The 17,126-nt window shown below is 41.8% G+C and overlaps 1 protein-coding gene across 1 annotated transcript in view; it reads left to right on the plus strand.

Moving 5' to 3' along the window:
* The first annotated feature begins 304 nt into the window (after nucleotides 1–304).
* The window catches only part of LOC126389466 (neuronal acetylcholine receptor subunit alpha-3-like), a 24,639-nt gene continuing 7,817 nt past the window's right edge, over nucleotides 305–17,126 (plus strand). The window contains exon 1 of the mRNA XM_050043182.1: nucleotides 305–423. Within this exon, the coding sequence (XP_049899139.1) occupies nucleotides 366–423 (58 nt within the window). The 5' untranslated portion in view covers nucleotides 305–365. The remainder of the gene's footprint in view (nucleotides 424–17,126) is intronic.

Genomic DNA, 17,126 nt, shown 5'->3' on the forward strand with positions numbered 1-17,126 from the left:
CCCTGGCGGTCTTAGAGAGCCACATTTGAAAATCCATTTCATTATTCCAAACTTATCACCTGTGAGTCACTGTGACTCAGGTCGCTAGGTTTGGCCCTTGGGTGAGTGGGTGGGTGAGTTGTACGCGGGGACGGAGGGGAGGGGAGGGGAGAGGGGAGAGGGGGAGGCGGGACGTGCAGAAGTTGTTCATGTCGGGAGAGCGCACCGCGAGTCCAACCTGAACCTCTCCACGCTCTGGAGCGCAAAGGAAGATGTTGCTCGAATCTTAAGGCTTCACAGACGTCTGCGGCGGGTTACTGACGAGGTTTTAAATCATCAGCAGCATCTTTTATCTGCAGAAAGCATCGTCAAGCGCTGATGTATCGATGAATTTCTCCGGGAAACTAACAAACGCCCTCCTGCTGGTGCTCCTCGCAGCGCAAGGTAAGACACAGCGCGCCGTGAGTCTGCATCAGGGTTATAGTCGCTACTTTAGCGACACCATCGCTTCATTTAGGAGTCATGTAAATGTTTTAACCTTGCTTGATACATTTAAGTTATCTGTAGTCACCTTCCACCTCAAGTTACCTGCAGTGCGCGTCTGGCTCCATTTACAAGTGACTATTAACCAAGCAGGATAACATGGGTATAAAACTAAACTTGTGCGTGATGATGAAACACAAACACGTTTTATGGCTTCAGCTGGCAGTTTGTGCAAAATATTCAACACACTTCTTAAATTATTCAGTGTGTGAGAGCTCAGGAGCGCACAACTCGCAGCAAATCAAGAGCTCATCTTGAAAAAAAAAGTCTCCCTCCCACATTTTAATGCCGTGCGTCCTGCCTGCTGCTCCGTCAAAAAGCTCCTCATTAGAAGGAGGACACATTGCTGAGTGGTTGTGCTCACCTGTGAATTATAACATCCCATATTCTGTAGAAACTTGTAGAGTCGCTGTTGTGTTGGAGGGAGGGACAAAGGGTTTGGTTAGATGATGATCTGTGGTGGTGACATGGCTCATTATAGCTGATACCTCATCCCTCAGAGCTACTTAGAAGCAGCCATCCCTGCACAATAGATGCCAACACAGGGATGACATACGTTTCTCCAGCAGCAGCTGCTCAGTGAGTGTAAATATTGATTTCATCCCTTGATGCAGATGTGGAGGGCTGTGGGCTCCAACAGGGGTCAGAGGTCAGGGTTAGGAATGGGATGGATGCCATGTCTTGTTGCACTGAACAGGTGCATGGTTGCGAGTGTGTAGATCCTAATATGCTTTAAATTTCCTTTTCAAGTTATGAGTCAAAGTCATTTCCCTTGTGGTTCAATCTAATTCCTGGAGTCTGTGACATTAAATCAGAGCTGGATCACTCTGACAAGTTGTCTGTATTTTGTTTTGCTCTCTGTGTGATCTGTGTCTTTCTTTTCTTTTCTTTCCAAAATCCCCTCTACAAATATCTTCTATTTTTCTCCATTTCTGGTTCACGTAAGGCTGCCAGTCTCCTGTGTGCTTTAAAGCAGCAAATTTTGAAGTGGGGTCCCCGAGTGGCTCCCAGGGGACCCACAGCAGAACAAAGACTAGATAAATGCTTTAATGCTGCGTTCACATGTAACTGAATGGTTATTTTCAGCTCTGAATTTCATCACATCCGCAAAGATAGACGCAGGTTTCTTGGGAGAGCGTCTTTACCGATGGGAGCACCAGGCATAATGGGTATCTATCTGTGTGGAGCATAAAATAACTCACTTTAAAGTGCTAATATGTTTTTTGGCAGCATCTTTGTTCTAAGTGCTCACTGCTGTTGTTGCACCTCAACACCTGTCAATCAGTCTTATTCTGTGGGTTTATGCTGCTGAAATTTGAGTTTCTATACGGCCCCACAAAGATAGAGAGCTGTTGGTTAGGTTACAGAAGCGCTGGAGAAAAATCCCAGGTTGTCTTACAAACTGTGTGACAGGTTGTAATGCCTTCATTTGATACCTTGAGGCTGATTTGTCTGCCTTGGATTTATATCCACAGAATGCAAGGGGGATAAACAGTATCTCCTAACAGTGACAGCTTTCTTGACCTTTTAAACTAGTTTACTTAAGAAAATAAACTTAATTTGGTTATTTAGGATCCATAGCTCATAGGAGTAAAACATAGGCTACCTCTGTTTTGCCAGCTGTCTGTCTGTCCTTCTACTTTTAATATATGTATCAAAATCAATTCAGTCGATCAATTTACAGTTGAAAACATTAAAATATGTAATTTAAAGGTTGCCCAACCCCACCATGCTGTATGAATGCCACTAGAGTCAAAACCTGAGATGGCAGATACGCTATGCTTACTCAATGCAAAGGTAGCCTACTTAGCATTAGCAAAAGTTAAGCTGCGGTTTTGTTCTTCAAAATTATTGCGTCATTAAAGTAGCTGTTATGTAGAGTAACAAACTAAACTGTCCGTTCATATGCTTTTTATTTTTTCAGTTGCAGATGAAAAATAATCAGGGTTAGTTAGTTAGTTTTTTTAGCTTTAGCTACGGCTAGCTGCTGCTATCAGCTAGTTTTCACTTAAGCTATTTTTACATAAATTATTCATTTGAATGTGTCTGGTACCAGACAGAATTGACAACTTTTTAATTTAGTTTTTATCTTCCGTCTGATATAGAGTGCTGCAGGGATGACGAGTTTTTTTGTAGGCTAGCAAAAGTTAGCATCGCCCTGGTTCCCTAGTCTCTGTGGCAGTCACAAGTTTAGAATAGTTTTATTTATTAATACGATTATTTAGGAGTAACTGTAATCGCCAGAAGTAAAAAGCTAACGTTAGGCTATAAACAAACTACTACTTTTTTGTTCCTTTTGAATCATGTTTTATCCCATCTCTAAATTCAGAGGTTTCCAAGGGATAAGAGGAGCAGCTGCTGCAGAGGAAAGTGAAAGCAAACTTTTAGACACAGTGCAGTGCTGCTCTGTCTGTGCCCAGATTATGCTCTGCAGTCCAAGAGTGTAGTCAATGAGTAACTGAATGGTATATATTGGGGTGGCTGTGGCTCAGAGGTAGAGCGGGTCGTCCACCAATTGGAAGATCGGCTGTTCAATCCCCGGCTCCTCCAGTCTGCATGCCAAAGTATCCTTAAGCAAGATACTGAACTCCAATTTGCCCCTGGTGGCTGTTCCATTGGAGTGTGAGTGCGTTAAAAAACTAAGTAGGAGGTGGCCCCTTGTATGCTCGGACACCAATGTATGTGACCCGTAGTGCAAAAAAGCACAGAAGACTAGAAAGACGCTATACAAGCACAGGTCCATATAGATTCTACACTATATATAACACTCCTACTGAATGGTCCAGCTCCAAAAATAAATATGTATCAATATGTGGCATCGGGTGTTGATAGCATGGCGGGCTGCCACAATAAATTAATATTTGGAAAACCCTGGGACTAGATTCTGCACCACTCAGTTGCGTCCAATCTGATTGATTTCCATGGGGGAGAGGGACTCAGTTTTTCCTAACTAATCACAAGTGACCAACGTATCCGCCTGAATCTAACATCATTTTAAGGCCACACTGAGGCGTAGACATGCCAACGCACCTGTTTTGCCAGAGTTTTAAGACTGGTCGGAGCAAATTAAAACAAACTATCTTATCAGGTGATATTGAGAATACATGTCTATTTAAAACAGCTTCAGTAGCAGCGTCCGTCTTGTCTATAGCACTCGTCATTATTGTTATTACTTGTCATTGGTTTCAGTGTGATGCTTGACAACAGCTTGACAAAGGCTTTAGGCCTGCCTGCTGCTTATTGTTCGATTTTTATTTAACCAAGAAACCGCTGTGTTTATGTCACGATGCATCAGATGAATCAGTCAGCTTGGCGGAGTGGGCGGATTCCAAGGTCTGCACCCAGGCAACATTTCAATGACATTTATTGTATTGCATACAGTATGACAGACACTTCTTGGTTCATTCAGTTCTACTCAGACTAAAAGTCTTCCTCGGTTTATCCCATACAAACCACACATTTTTCCTGATTTTGCTCCGAATAAACTTATGGAGGAGTCATCTCTCTGGCTATAGGTTTAATCACTGCCATGTTATATGAAACCATTTTTTTTACTTTAAGTGCAGTGAGGTTGTCCCAGATGTGGAACCACGCTTCCCCCCTGTGGGTGCAGCAATAAGTGCCTTAATGTTGTCACGCTCCGGTCGACATGTGAAAGACGTTGGCTTCACATATCCTGTAACCTGACGCCTACTCAAAGTCAAGGGGAAGGGATGTGCCTCCGTTTGACACGTGGGATGGACTCACTCCCTCACTCTGTCATTCTCTTCAGCTGGAGAGATTTGCTACAGCCGACTGCTTTGTCGCTTCGCCCTTGAACTGGGCGAATTTCAAAAGGAACAAGAAAGCGGTGCTGTGAAGGGATGACAGTGTCAATACTCTCCACAGTAGAGCAGATTTTTTTTCTATAGAGAGAATAAATCGACTGTTTCCTTGCTAGTTAGAGGTGGTTAACTTTGATATTTGGAGAGAAAGCCTCAGAAAAATGAAAGGATTTTGCCCTCACCTTCCTCTTTCCCCCACTCTCTCCTTCCCTCAATCCCTCTTTGGCTGTGTGGGCTTTTGCACGACTCTGTACAGGAGCTGTATATGCAGATAAGTGCCTAAAAACACACACACACACTCCCAGTGGGGGTCTGATTAGCCGGCTACAGAAGGTATTGTCTCCTGCCATCCAGGATCGGCTGATTTGTCCCCATAACAGAGGAAAAGCTGATCCTGCAGACCATGGGATTGAAGTATTTTAGTCGAATCTAACTGGAGTAGCTTGGAGGTAAAGAATCAGAGATCTGAGCAGCATGGGGCTGTTAGTTGGAGTTTCAAAGTAAAGTCACACCTTGTGTGGTAGATTGTAGTGCAACGTATAATCAGGATAGTTTCTATACGATTTCAGTTGGGTGATTAAAATGGATGAAACTGCGTGATACATTTCTGCAGCCTGTATCAGCTCAAGCAGAAATAGCTGAGAGAATTGTCCAGCCATGCCTGCATTATACTGACTTTATCCGCATTATGTTTCAGGATTGACCCTTTATTTCACTTTTAATAGGCTGCAGCTGTGTGTTGAAAGTGTAAAGAGGATCTGCTACCCAAGAGAGCAGCAAGTGCAGTGCTAATAATTCACACAATGCTCAAATGAAGTTGAAAGTTTTCACAACTGAGTCTTAACAATGGAGGTTATAATGTGGCCAACAATCAAACGCTCTTTCTTTCTACATAAATCTCCTCTGGTTTTTATCTGCGTCTGCTTCTATGGAGTTGTGTGTTTGCATTGCAGCATCATCAGGCTCCTCTGCCAGACTTAAATGCTTCTCTGAGTTTAGATCTACACAACAGCTCTCTGGTTTCTCTTCCAGAAGCAATACAGTTGCATTAAAGTCTGACAGGCAATCAGTGTGCATGTGTGTGTGTGTTACTGTATGCGTGTGGCTTAAGTACTGCGCGGTGGCTTGAGGATCCTCTTAACGCGATTGTCGTGTGATTATTGCAACCAAACCCCCCTCACACGGTGTAACCACCACAGGCGGAGGCTGAGGACTTATTCCACCCCCTATGGATTGGCTTAAACCATCATACTCCCCTCCAACCAACAACACACACACACAAATACACACACACTTTCACTCTCTTTCACACACGCTCTTAACATCCTCCTCCAGACAGCCCTGCTGCATTCCTCTGGGACATCCTGGTCTTTGGTGCTGGCGATGAACTGAGTCACGCTTTAGGATGGAGGGAGGGAGGGTGAGAAGTAGAAAGCTGGAGATGAGGTTGGGAAAGACAACAGATGCCTCAGATGGAGGACAAGGATATTTGAGCATTGTGCCCCACTTTTCTTATCCTCCTTACCTGCTTACATTTCGACTGACCTCAGTTTTTCGCCTTGATTTGTTTTTTAAACTTGTGTTTTGCTCATGTTTTGCTGTTTCATCACTACTACAAATCCAACTGTAGCCAGTATCTCACTTTCACTATCCTCATTCGTATCTCAAGACGCCACCAATTGTATTCAGCCACAAAATAAGTCTGAGAAGATGGAAATCAGAACGGATGTACAGCAAGTTGTTGCATAGAGATGATACACCGTTGTCCATCTAGTTGCATTGGAGTGAACCAGCAGGTTTTAAAACATTGTAGAATGGCGCATTACAATTACAAGTTTTGAGTCATCTCGTCGCGAATCTTTGGTCTAAACTGGGCTTTGAGTCATTAGGTTCTGTAAATGTATTGTGATGATATATAACATTGTGTTAAGATAAAAAAAAAGCCCTTGATTACTTAAATACTCCAGTATTTTAACGCAAGTAATAATTTGACTCGGCAACTTTCACTTGTCAGGAGTATCTATACTTTGACTCAAGTAAGTAGATTTGTTGACTTTGTCCACCACTGATCACAGGTCTCAGATTGCATGTTGTGGCCAGGGTTTCCGTTTGGTGCTGGTTCATGTGTCCTGGATGATTTCAATGCCCCGGATAAATGGGAGAAATTTCAGTCAAATATTATCTGTGTTTATTGAGCTTTAAAACAATTGATAGTCCTGTTACCCCATGTTAGCAAACCAGGTACCTCGAGATCATACTGAAAGCTTTATATATATGCACACAGCTGTACGGTATGTGGATTGATGCAGGAAATGTGCCACAAAGTTCACAAGCGTGAATTTCCTTTTGCCCAACATGAACTCTCTATCCTCGCTGCGTTCAAGAACCCTCTAGACGCAAAAGCAAAACGAGATAAAACAATTACTGCTAAAGTGATCAGCATTTACATTTGCATATAGCCAAGGTGAAACTAACAAGTTTTATTTCTTATTATGTCATTTATTTTAGATTTTTAATTTTCCAGCATAAGAGATGCTTTTCAGTTTAAGAGCCTTTTGTTACCTGTTGTCTTTTGGTAAAGTACTTGTTAGATGTTTCTACAGTGTAATACACAAGTGTTTTAAAGTTTCTTTATTTTTCTAATGAAAATGAGTCTCAGTCTCCAAGGATTAGGATTTAGTAATGAAATAACTCCTCATTCCAACTTCATGAATAAGCCATTCCTCATCCATTACGGAGCATTCAAAGTTCTCAAAGCCGAAAACGGCAGGGCACTATTTTCACAACACGTTATCGAAGAGATTTAAAATATGTTAGACTTCAGCAGATCTTTCTGGTAAACAACCAGTAATTAATGAATGACTGAAACCCTGGTATTGGCATTAATTATTGCTGGATCTAGTTACCCCAATTTGTTATCACATAAAGTAGGCTTTCAAAATGTGTCATAGCCTCCCGATGTTTGGCGGTAGCTTGGTGTGTTTGTTGTTCTGGTACTAGAGCAGAAGTCCAGGCTCAACAACTTCAAACTCTCATGGTTAAGAGTTAAGCCTTCCTCTCATTGGCATACTACAACAGTGTCATCTGTAAAACAGTATCCTGTTAGTTTCCCCTCTTGAATCTTGTTTTTCAGGTACTTTCCATCTAAGGTCTGTTTTTGCACAAAGTTTTACAGTCAGTTTTTTAGTTGTCTGCGGTTGTTTCATAGAATTCTTCATTCAGTATGAACTTGATCTCTGTGGTTTTGAGAGTACTTTGAGACTTGACATTAGCCAACCATCATCCATTCCACACCTATCTCCAGGTAAGGCTTGCCAGGTTGCCCACTTGCTGAGTGGTGAATCCCTTATCGATTGCCCTCCTGTATTCATCAAAGTTCTCGCAATTTCAATGTCATAACTTCCTGCTCAGACTCCATCAGTGGTACAACAGTGGAAGCCCTCCATTGATCCATTCAGCCATTTATCCATTTTCCATTTACATACCCATGTCTGGGTCGTGGAAAACAGCGCTGCCCAGCATCCTTTCTTCAGGACTTTCCTTCCCATTGATGGGTCCTGAATTTCTTTCTGGTCAGTGTGGGAAATGTAATCTTTCCAGCATAACGTGAGTCTGCCTAGAGTCTCCTCCAGAGGGAGGAAGCTGATTGGTGACTCACATCACATCATTTGATATGCTATACCCATGATCTCATTTCTGTACCACTACTTGGTGTTTGAGTCTGTAGGTGAAGGTCGGGCTAAAGATTAACTTGTTTATTTTATTAAAACCCATTCCCTTTGAGCAGCTGCTCATCTTTGGGTCAGAAAGCTAGTTTCTAGTTCTTTCTCTTTCCTTGACCAGGAAAGGAAACCCAGTTCTCTACATGAAGAGACTGAATAGTTTCTAGCAGCGTTGCTTGCACATCCAGGAGAACATTTTGTCTTTTGCTAGAAATTACAGGTGAGTTGTCTAAGAGAGGACGGAAATTGGTCTGCTACTGAGTCAGACAGTTAAAAGGAAAAGCACAGGAGGAAATAATAAAATTGATGATGGCTGAATTCCATTTAGCTGTTTCATATTTAAGGCTTGGTGATGTGCATGCTGGCTCAGTGTATATGTTTACATGCACAATAATAATTCTGTATTATTCTAAATATGACAATATTCCGAATTTGATTGGTTTCAAGATACATCTCTAGGATGCGCTGGGATGCATCGTCAGTGATGTTCCTGAGGTCATAGGTTTTTGGTCAACATCATACCACTCACCCAGGTGAGCCATCCGGGGTTGATCAAGTCCCGGATTGTGTTCCAGCAGCAGCAATCCACGGGCTTGCCCTCTTTATCTGAGTGGCTTTTTCTGTGGCTTCATTAATAGTACATATGGCCCTCCTCATTGCAGCTCCAGCTACTCCAACCCCTGCCAGCGCTTTACAGATTGAGCGCCCAGTAAATCCCCGGCAGCCAACTTCAACTGGCTCGTAGAGAGCCCGCTATTCCCGGCTTCTGCACTGCTCTACCAGCTCTTGGTATTGAGCAAGCTTCCTCTCATGAGCCTCCTCCATGTGTTCCTCCCAGGGCACAGACTGCTCCCACATGATCACCTGCTTGGTGGAATCTGAGAAGATGATCAAGTCTTAGCGGAGTCTCGTGAGTGCAATGTAATCAGGGAACTTGTTTTCCCAAGATCCACCCTCAGCTGCCAGTCTGGGGCTGTGGACAGTCCGCACTGTCTTGTCTGTGGTCGGGAATGGGGTTTCTCTTCAGCCTCGAGGAAAGAGATGGTTTTCTTCTTAGTGTTGGCTGTGGTGACTGATTCCGCAACTGCCTTGAGCACCCGGTTGTGGCGATACAGGTCATGTAAACATCATATTCTGTTGGATATTCCAAATTAGGCATTTTTCCACAAATGAAGCATTTTCTGAATAAGACATGTGACATATTATTTGGGTTTTAGGAGCATTCTTTGAGCGTGTATACAGGGCTTTTGGAATAGGCATGTCAAGTGGGGTTTTTACTGCAGTTGGCGACACGCAGTCTCTCATCTGTTTACGGTCAGCTGTGTGTGTTGTCATGGAAGACAAACCAACTTTCCAACTATTTGCAAGGCTTTGTGGTAGAGATGCATGCCCAAAAGAAACACCCACATTTCTGTCTGAAAAGAGAAACACACCTACTTTTAAACATAATGCAAGACTTGAATATTAACAGGTTTTATATGCACAAATATTGTAACACTGACCTTTTCAAGAAGATGGTTAGGGAATCAAAGAGGGAGGCTGTGATCGTACGGTCAAACAAGTCAGTCACCAGTGGAAAACTTTGATGCAAAGAACCAAAATGGCACGAGTGGCACTAGCTGTTCCACTTTCCCATATTTTAAAGTGATAAATGACACATTAAGGCGTGTTAACTGGAGTATCCATGGCTGCGTATAGATGGGAATATTAGCCATGGAAACAGCTTAGTAGGAATATTGTTGTTTTTCAGAATAAGGGCAAAGACCAGAATATTTTGTGCATTTAAACGTAGTCACTGTAACACTGTCATGCTTACAGGGTATTTCAATATAACAGAGCCATCGCTGATGTTACCAGTAACACCTATGCACCTTTTTCTACTCTGACAAGTCGTAATGTCTGCTGTGGAAAAAAAGTTGCCTTGAGTGTAAGGATTATATTGTAGGAAATGGCTTTAGATGAGGGCAAAGATGCAAGATCTGCTGTGGGCTTGGGTCACACAAGCACAGAGGTTCCCAAAATCTTCACTCAGTACTGATTCAGTCAGTGCTGCTGGCGCGCACGCTCACCGGGCCCTCTCCAGCCTCACAGCAGGAGAGATAATCAGACATTAGTTCTGATTACTCAATTACCTGCAGCTGCGACTGCTGTGCTGTGAAAACTACCACAACCTCCCACTCCAAACAGACGCAGCTCCCAAAATGTGTGTTGCAGTAGTATGTTGTTACATTTTAAGCTGCTGCTGCAGCAGGAACTCCTCTAATCTGTGACAGTCTGTAGCTACTTTAATGATTAAACATATGGATGCCAGCTGTTAATGCTGATAATCAGTCACATGGAAACACATTGTTGAATCTGTCAGTCACATTTTATGGCGAAGTATCAAGTTTTATCTCAGTTATCTTTGCTCTAATGTCTGATTTTTTTGTTGTCCTTGCTTCATCTCATTACTTTTTCAGGGAAATTTCACAGGGGCTTGTGTTAATGACTATTAACAATGTCTCATTGCCAAAGCACAGTAATTAATCGCTCTTGATCTTGAGTTACAGGAGATGAAAATCTCTTCTGTCTGTGTGACACATTCGGGATGGGTGGCTTGATTCTTTTCACACTTTCACTTCCTCTGAGTTGATGCATGCAAATGTAACAAACTTTTGAGTTTTAATAGTTTTTGCTAAATATCGCGTCCCACTTTCTTTGTGACACTGTTATAGTACGTGCACATTTGACAGCTAGTGCTGCCCACCCCACAAAACTTCACAATGCATTACAATCGAGTTGTTTAAATGCTCTAAGCCTAATAAGATACAACACATCTTTGTAGTGTCCATGTTGTTTCCATATTACAACTTAAAGCTCATGAAAACACTGAAGTCGAAAGAATCATCATCCAAGGATGTTCACCTTGGCTGGTGGAGGTCTTGACTGGAGTCCTCACTCGTTCACTCACTGTAGCAGGCAGCACCTTATATTAATAGTGAATGAGCAAGTGTGAAAAGTCAGGCACTAATGAGCACCTGAATGTTCGACAGGCTGACCCGGTACATACTGGGCAGTAAAAAGAGTTGTTCAGGAAGATTAGTTCATTCATTTTCACCCATCATAAACACACACAGCAACATAAGAGCGAATGTGAGGGAGTTGTTATGCTGGAATCAAACTACACTTTTTTCTTTTTTGTTCTCAACACCCAACGCCTGTCAAGTAGGGCCATTATTGGGCTGATGTTGTAAAGCCTGATATCAACTTGCAGAAAAGACTCCTGCACACTGTCTAACTTGCAAGAATAATAATTTAGTGCAGCAATGTTTCGGTGACAAGACCTTCATCAGGCAAACAGCTTTGTAACAAAGAGAAGCCATCTTACATAGAAGTGGCTGTGAGTTTGCGATTAGTCACATTATCCATGTGCAGTGTAAAGGCGTAAATACCAAACATCAATCTGTGTAACAATCAACAATATTATACATAGAGATAAAGGAATAAAGAAGTAAAGATTAAAAACTGAGCGAGTGAGCATCAATACACAAATAGGAAATTTGATGATAAATACAACAAAGCCTCCAAAATGTTAGAGGGTAAAAATTACATCAAAATACAGACAATAATCTTACAGCCCCCCAAAAAGTAATTACACCCAGAAATGACACCTGCATTGTTGGCCTGAAATTACTTTTTGGGGGGGGCTGTAAGATTATTTCTTTGATAAGAATCCACTTAGATCATAGGATGCAGTCTTGATAGGGTGGAGGGTGATTTGACAATTTGTACCCAATTTTTACCCAAAATATATGAGACAATACTCAGATTATCCTCCACCCTATCAAGACTGCATCCTATGAACTAAGTGGATTCTTATCAAAAAAAAAAATTCTTACAGCCCACAGCTATTTGTGTATTGATGCTCAGTCTCCATGTAAACACACCCCTACAGGTTCATTTTCTAATGTACCTGCAAGATTTGAAAACATATATTTGCAAGATTTGGATATGCAGGAATTTGGGCTGAAAAGTTCATAGGCTGACTGAGAAGGAGTAATGCCAGAGCAATGAAACCTGACATGCATTAAACTGAACCTTCCCTGATACTAACTGCATTGTTTCCCTCCAGTTAAACCCACATTTGACAGCTAATTGAGGACTTTGAAAATTAGTACTAGAGACATTTCATGAACATGGACAGACTTTGGCACCGTGATGTTATCAAATATCTGCAGAAAAAGGTTAGCACCCGAGGACATTCATTCTGACATGGTTGCTACATTAGGGGATGATGCTCCAACTTTATCAACTGTACAAAAGTGGAAAGCTGAATTCAAGAGGGGTAGGGAGCGCTTCTATACCAAGGGGATACAAGCGCTGCAACACCGATGGAAGAAGTGTGTAGACCACAGGGGAGACTATGTTGAAAAATAAACCACATTTGGTCAAATTCAACTACTGCATTATGGTCAGCCTATGAAAATGTCAGCCACCCTCATATATACTTTTTTAGAGAATGTAGTTTAACAATAAGATAATGTGACTAATTGCAAACTCACAGCCACGCCTATTTAAGATGGCTTCTCTTTGCTACAAAACTGCCTGATGAAAGTCTAGTCATCGAAACATTGCAGCATTAAAGTCATTATGTTGTGTTCTGCTTGCCCCTTTCCTACACTCCTGTTTGGAAATAGATGTGTGAAGTATTCCTTTGTTCTGTATAGCCTGATACCTACATTAAAGTCTCCGTCTGATTAATCAGAGTGTTTATGTTTAACATTTTATAGGATTTGGCTATTTAAATATGCTGTCGCCCCATTAGAATATATTTACACTCGGAGAAATGTTCTCTGTATATAAAAATGTGAGTTTGCTTACAATATTTTATATGCAGAGAATCTGACCTCAAAACTTCTCTGATGAAAGCATGGAGGCAAAAAGCCATTGAATTTCATGCATCAGTGGAAAAAAAATCATATTCAGTTCAGAGTGAGTCACATCAAAGGTGAGTGGACATACTGTACATAAATAGGAACATATGCATACACACAGGCGCACACACAGTTACATATACATATGTCCAGCATACAGGCGAGCCCCCATACATAGGTCCCAACAAGCACTGTGTGCTTAATGGGATGGTCACAGCACATGCAGTAATCACTGTGGATCCTCTTGTGCGTCACTCAGCATGTCACAGTCAGGCCATCAAAAACCCTGGAGAGCAGAATCACACTATCTAGCTCCACTCTGCTTCTTCTTGCTGACACGTTTCTCCTCCTATCTCTTCTCTCCGCTGCTTCTCTCTCCCTCTTTGTATCTCTTTTCCATGCACTCACACACACACACTGCCAGCAGTGTATTATTGGAGGGTAATTAGTTCCTTCAGAGTGTCCACCACCCGCTCCCAGGCTCATCCTGTTAAGCACATGCCTGATCAAAGAGCCTCCCACAGGCCACAGCTCCTTCTGCAGCTTTTGGCTCCTGTAGCCACGAGAGACGGGGACAGGCTCACTGTTTGGTTAGTTCTAAATCAATGTGGCTATTTAAGGGTGAAATGCATGACTGCTTGACTTGGCTTCATCCGCGTCAGAACAAAGCCTCATTACTTTGTTACCACGTCACAAAGGCGGGGGAAGGAAAGAGTGGTAAAATGAAACATGACTGTCAAGCTGATTTCATTTGATTTTCGTCATCAGAGGCAAAGAGACCTCTCTCTACAGTGATTAACAACTTTCCTTTAAAGCTTGAGACAAGTGAATTTGACACATTTGGTTGATAGCTTGTAGCATAGCCCCAGGGTAAGAAGTGTTGGGTGGTTCATCACTTAAGCCCAGATTGAAATATTTCAACAACTATGAGATGGGTTGCTATGAAATTCAGACATTCATGACTCCCAGATGATGTATCCTAAGGACTTTGGTGATCCTCTGACTTTTTCTCTGGCATCACCCTGAGGTTTTATAACTGAGATGTCCAAACAACTATTGAAGGATTTTCATTTAGCTGCTTTTCATCTGGTCAAGCTTTGTCCAGTCCTTAGGTTTATTACCAAATACCTGGCAAACTAAAGACATTCCCATCAGCCTCAGCTGTACTCTGTGTTTAGTGCTAATTAGCAAATGTGAGCATGCTAACACACAAAACCAGTGGTTCCCAATAAGTGCAGCCACAGGGTCCAGATTTTTTCGGAAACATTAGTTGAAGGTCCACAAAGTTTAATACATTCATTGTCACAGTTGCATTTGGCCATGTTGTCGAGCTAGTGTGCTGTCTCTGGTACATAGCTTTCCGTTATTCACTCACTCTACAGCAGGAAATGTCACTTCAAAATAAAAGCTCTGTGCTGGAAATTCACTGTACTTAAAAATAAAGTGTGTTTTTTACAAAGTTGATACGTTTGTAAGTCACTTGCGGCCCATTCAGAATGGACCTGCGACCCACTTTTTGACCACGACCCACCAGTTGGGAACCACTGCACTAACTGTGGCATGTCAGCATTACCATGTAAGCATTCAGCTCAAAAGCACTACTGTGCTGAATTCAACCTCACAGAGCCGCAAGCATGGCTGTTAATTCCTAGTTTTTTTGTACTTCCACTTTTGCTATTGACATGTTAGCCTGGGAACTTGTTCTGATGGCTGTTCTCTTGAACTGTTTTGACGGCTTAAAATTCTGAAGCCCAATTAGTCTGAAAAATGTCCTATTGGACTGAAAGCCCATTTCTCTGACAGCCTGATATCCCTAAAACAATTGCCCATTGAAATCCTGTTTCTCCGAAAACATGCTATTTGTGGGTACAGCTGTGGTGAATGTATGGTTAGGTTTAGGCAGCAAAACCACTTAGTTATGTATGTTTAGGCCAAAATCATGTTTTGACTTAAAACACCCACGTTTGGTGTCACAAAAGTCACTGAAAAAGCAGGGATGGGCCAGTGAAAAACTCTTGGGTTCTGTGGTTCAAACTTGGCTGAGAAACACCACGAAGGGTCATGAAAAACATCAGATTGGTGGCTAAAATGCTGCTGGGAAACACCGCGAAAGGATTGTAAAAACACCTGGGATCAGCGCCTGGCTGTTTGCTTTCAGGATAATTTTGGGATGGGTTTTCAGTCCAATGGGACATTTTTCGGACTGATGGGGCTTTGGAATTTTGGGCAATGGCATGGTACTGTTAGTCTTGCTATGAATTAAACATTGTCTAAATGTTATATACAAATAAAAGCTGTATTAACCTAGTATGTTGACAATGTAATTCCAGGACTGGATGAGTTGGAATTACGTGTATTTTAACTTTAAGTCACTTACTGCTACTTTCGCTTGCAAACTCACAAATGTTCGCTGTACTTCGTTAATGAAATCCTTACATTAAATGTCAGAGTGCAGCAAGTTGTGTGTGTGTGTGTGTGTGTGTGCAGAATCATCTGATGTGAAAGGGCAAAGGTTATAATTAACCTCCTTTAACTGAAAGCTACTTCACATCTTCAGTGGCAAAACAAAGACAGGAATTAGAGGAGTGACTGTGCCAACAGAGGGAAAAAAAATATTGGCTTCATTTTCTTTCTTTCTTTTTTTTGTCACTGTGAACAAAAGGTCCAGTTAATTGACTGATTATAATTGCCCTGGTTTCCCCTCGCCCAATTAGAGGCTTAAACAACTTTCTGTGAGTGCAGCGAATCGGGGAGCAGCGGGCAGTTTTCAAGGCAGGTACCAAGAACTGAAATTACACAAGCGTCTCAGGAGAGAGGCCTTTTCATTAAGCTTTAAGACTCAACTCTTCTATGCCGGTGACCTCAGAAAACTTCTCGAAGAGTTCTGAAGCCACTGTAGTACGGTGCAAATTCTTATCCGTTGAGTATTTAAACTAGATCTGACAGGTTTTAATTTATTTTTAGATGGTTAAATACTTCTTAAGATAATTATTGCCTCTTAGAATGAGACGAACAACTTCATTAAAGTAAGATAAAATCAGATTATTCTCCCTTTTTACCACCACACATTGTCCTGGCTACACTGCCTTCATCAATGTGGTGAGTTTGATGAAAGCTGTGCAGTGGAGAATGTTTGGGGGAATAAACATGAAGGGGAGAAAGCTGTGCGACCTGCTTTTCATTTACCTCAGTGGACTTGATGAATAGCTCATGCCTCGCTGGTCTGCACCCCACTGTGTGTGCTCTACATGAACCTGAAATATTTAAGGGAGGGAGTGATATAAATTCAAATTTAATTGCATGTGTAATACGTGAGGATACATTAGGTCATTGCATAATCTGTCTTTTGCCGCTGCATTCTGTTTATTTTTTATTTATGTGGACTGAATATTGTCCAGAGTCATATGTGTGTGTGTTTGGTCATTGTTTTATGTGCACCAGATGTTGTGATTATGTAAGTGTTGTGAGTGTTTTTGAATTTTTACCTCAATAAGCAGAGTCTCCCCCTGAGCTGTGTTGGTCCCCTGTGAGGTAAAATTAAAGCTGTTGTTAAAACCTGTAAAACGTAAAAAGCTTAAGAAGTATATCCACTGTGTTTCTGTAACATTGCTTAGTGTGCTTCAGATTCAGATAGCACCTCAAATAAACTAACAAGGGATAAACTTCAATTACGTTTTTATTTCCCCGGCCCTGGTGAGTCTGATTTTGTGAACATGAGCAAATGAATGAGAAACCAGACAGACTGTAATCTGAGATGTCTGCAAGATATTCAGTGTACTCCCAATGGCAATATGTGGACAAACTGCTTTATGACTTTACTGTATGGACAATAAATATGAAATATTTGTTTCAGTATATAGCTTCTTCTTAAAAAAAAAGATGTTCTATAAAGATACCATTCCTACAGAAAGACCATTTTTATGACTGAGTGAACGTGTAGGGTACACTATTATCTGTATCTTTGTATCTGTTCAACTGACCCTTCGCTAAGCCCCGCCCCTTTGTGATGGTCCGACAAGCTGTCGGAGTAACCATAGAGCCCACACTGTAACTAACTGCACTCCCTGAAGCAATATTATCATATTTTTGTAAAAATGAAAGAGTGATTCCAGAGAGAAGCAGACAGAGGGGTCTACAGTCTGTGT

Source organism: Epinephelus moara, chromosome 4 (genome assembly GCF_006386435.1).
Source record: "Epinephelus moara isolate mb chromosome 4, YSFRI_EMoa_1.0, whole genome shotgun sequence".
Taxonomy (NCBI): domain Eukaryota; kingdom Metazoa; phylum Chordata; class Actinopteri; order Perciformes; family Serranidae; genus Epinephelus; species Epinephelus moara.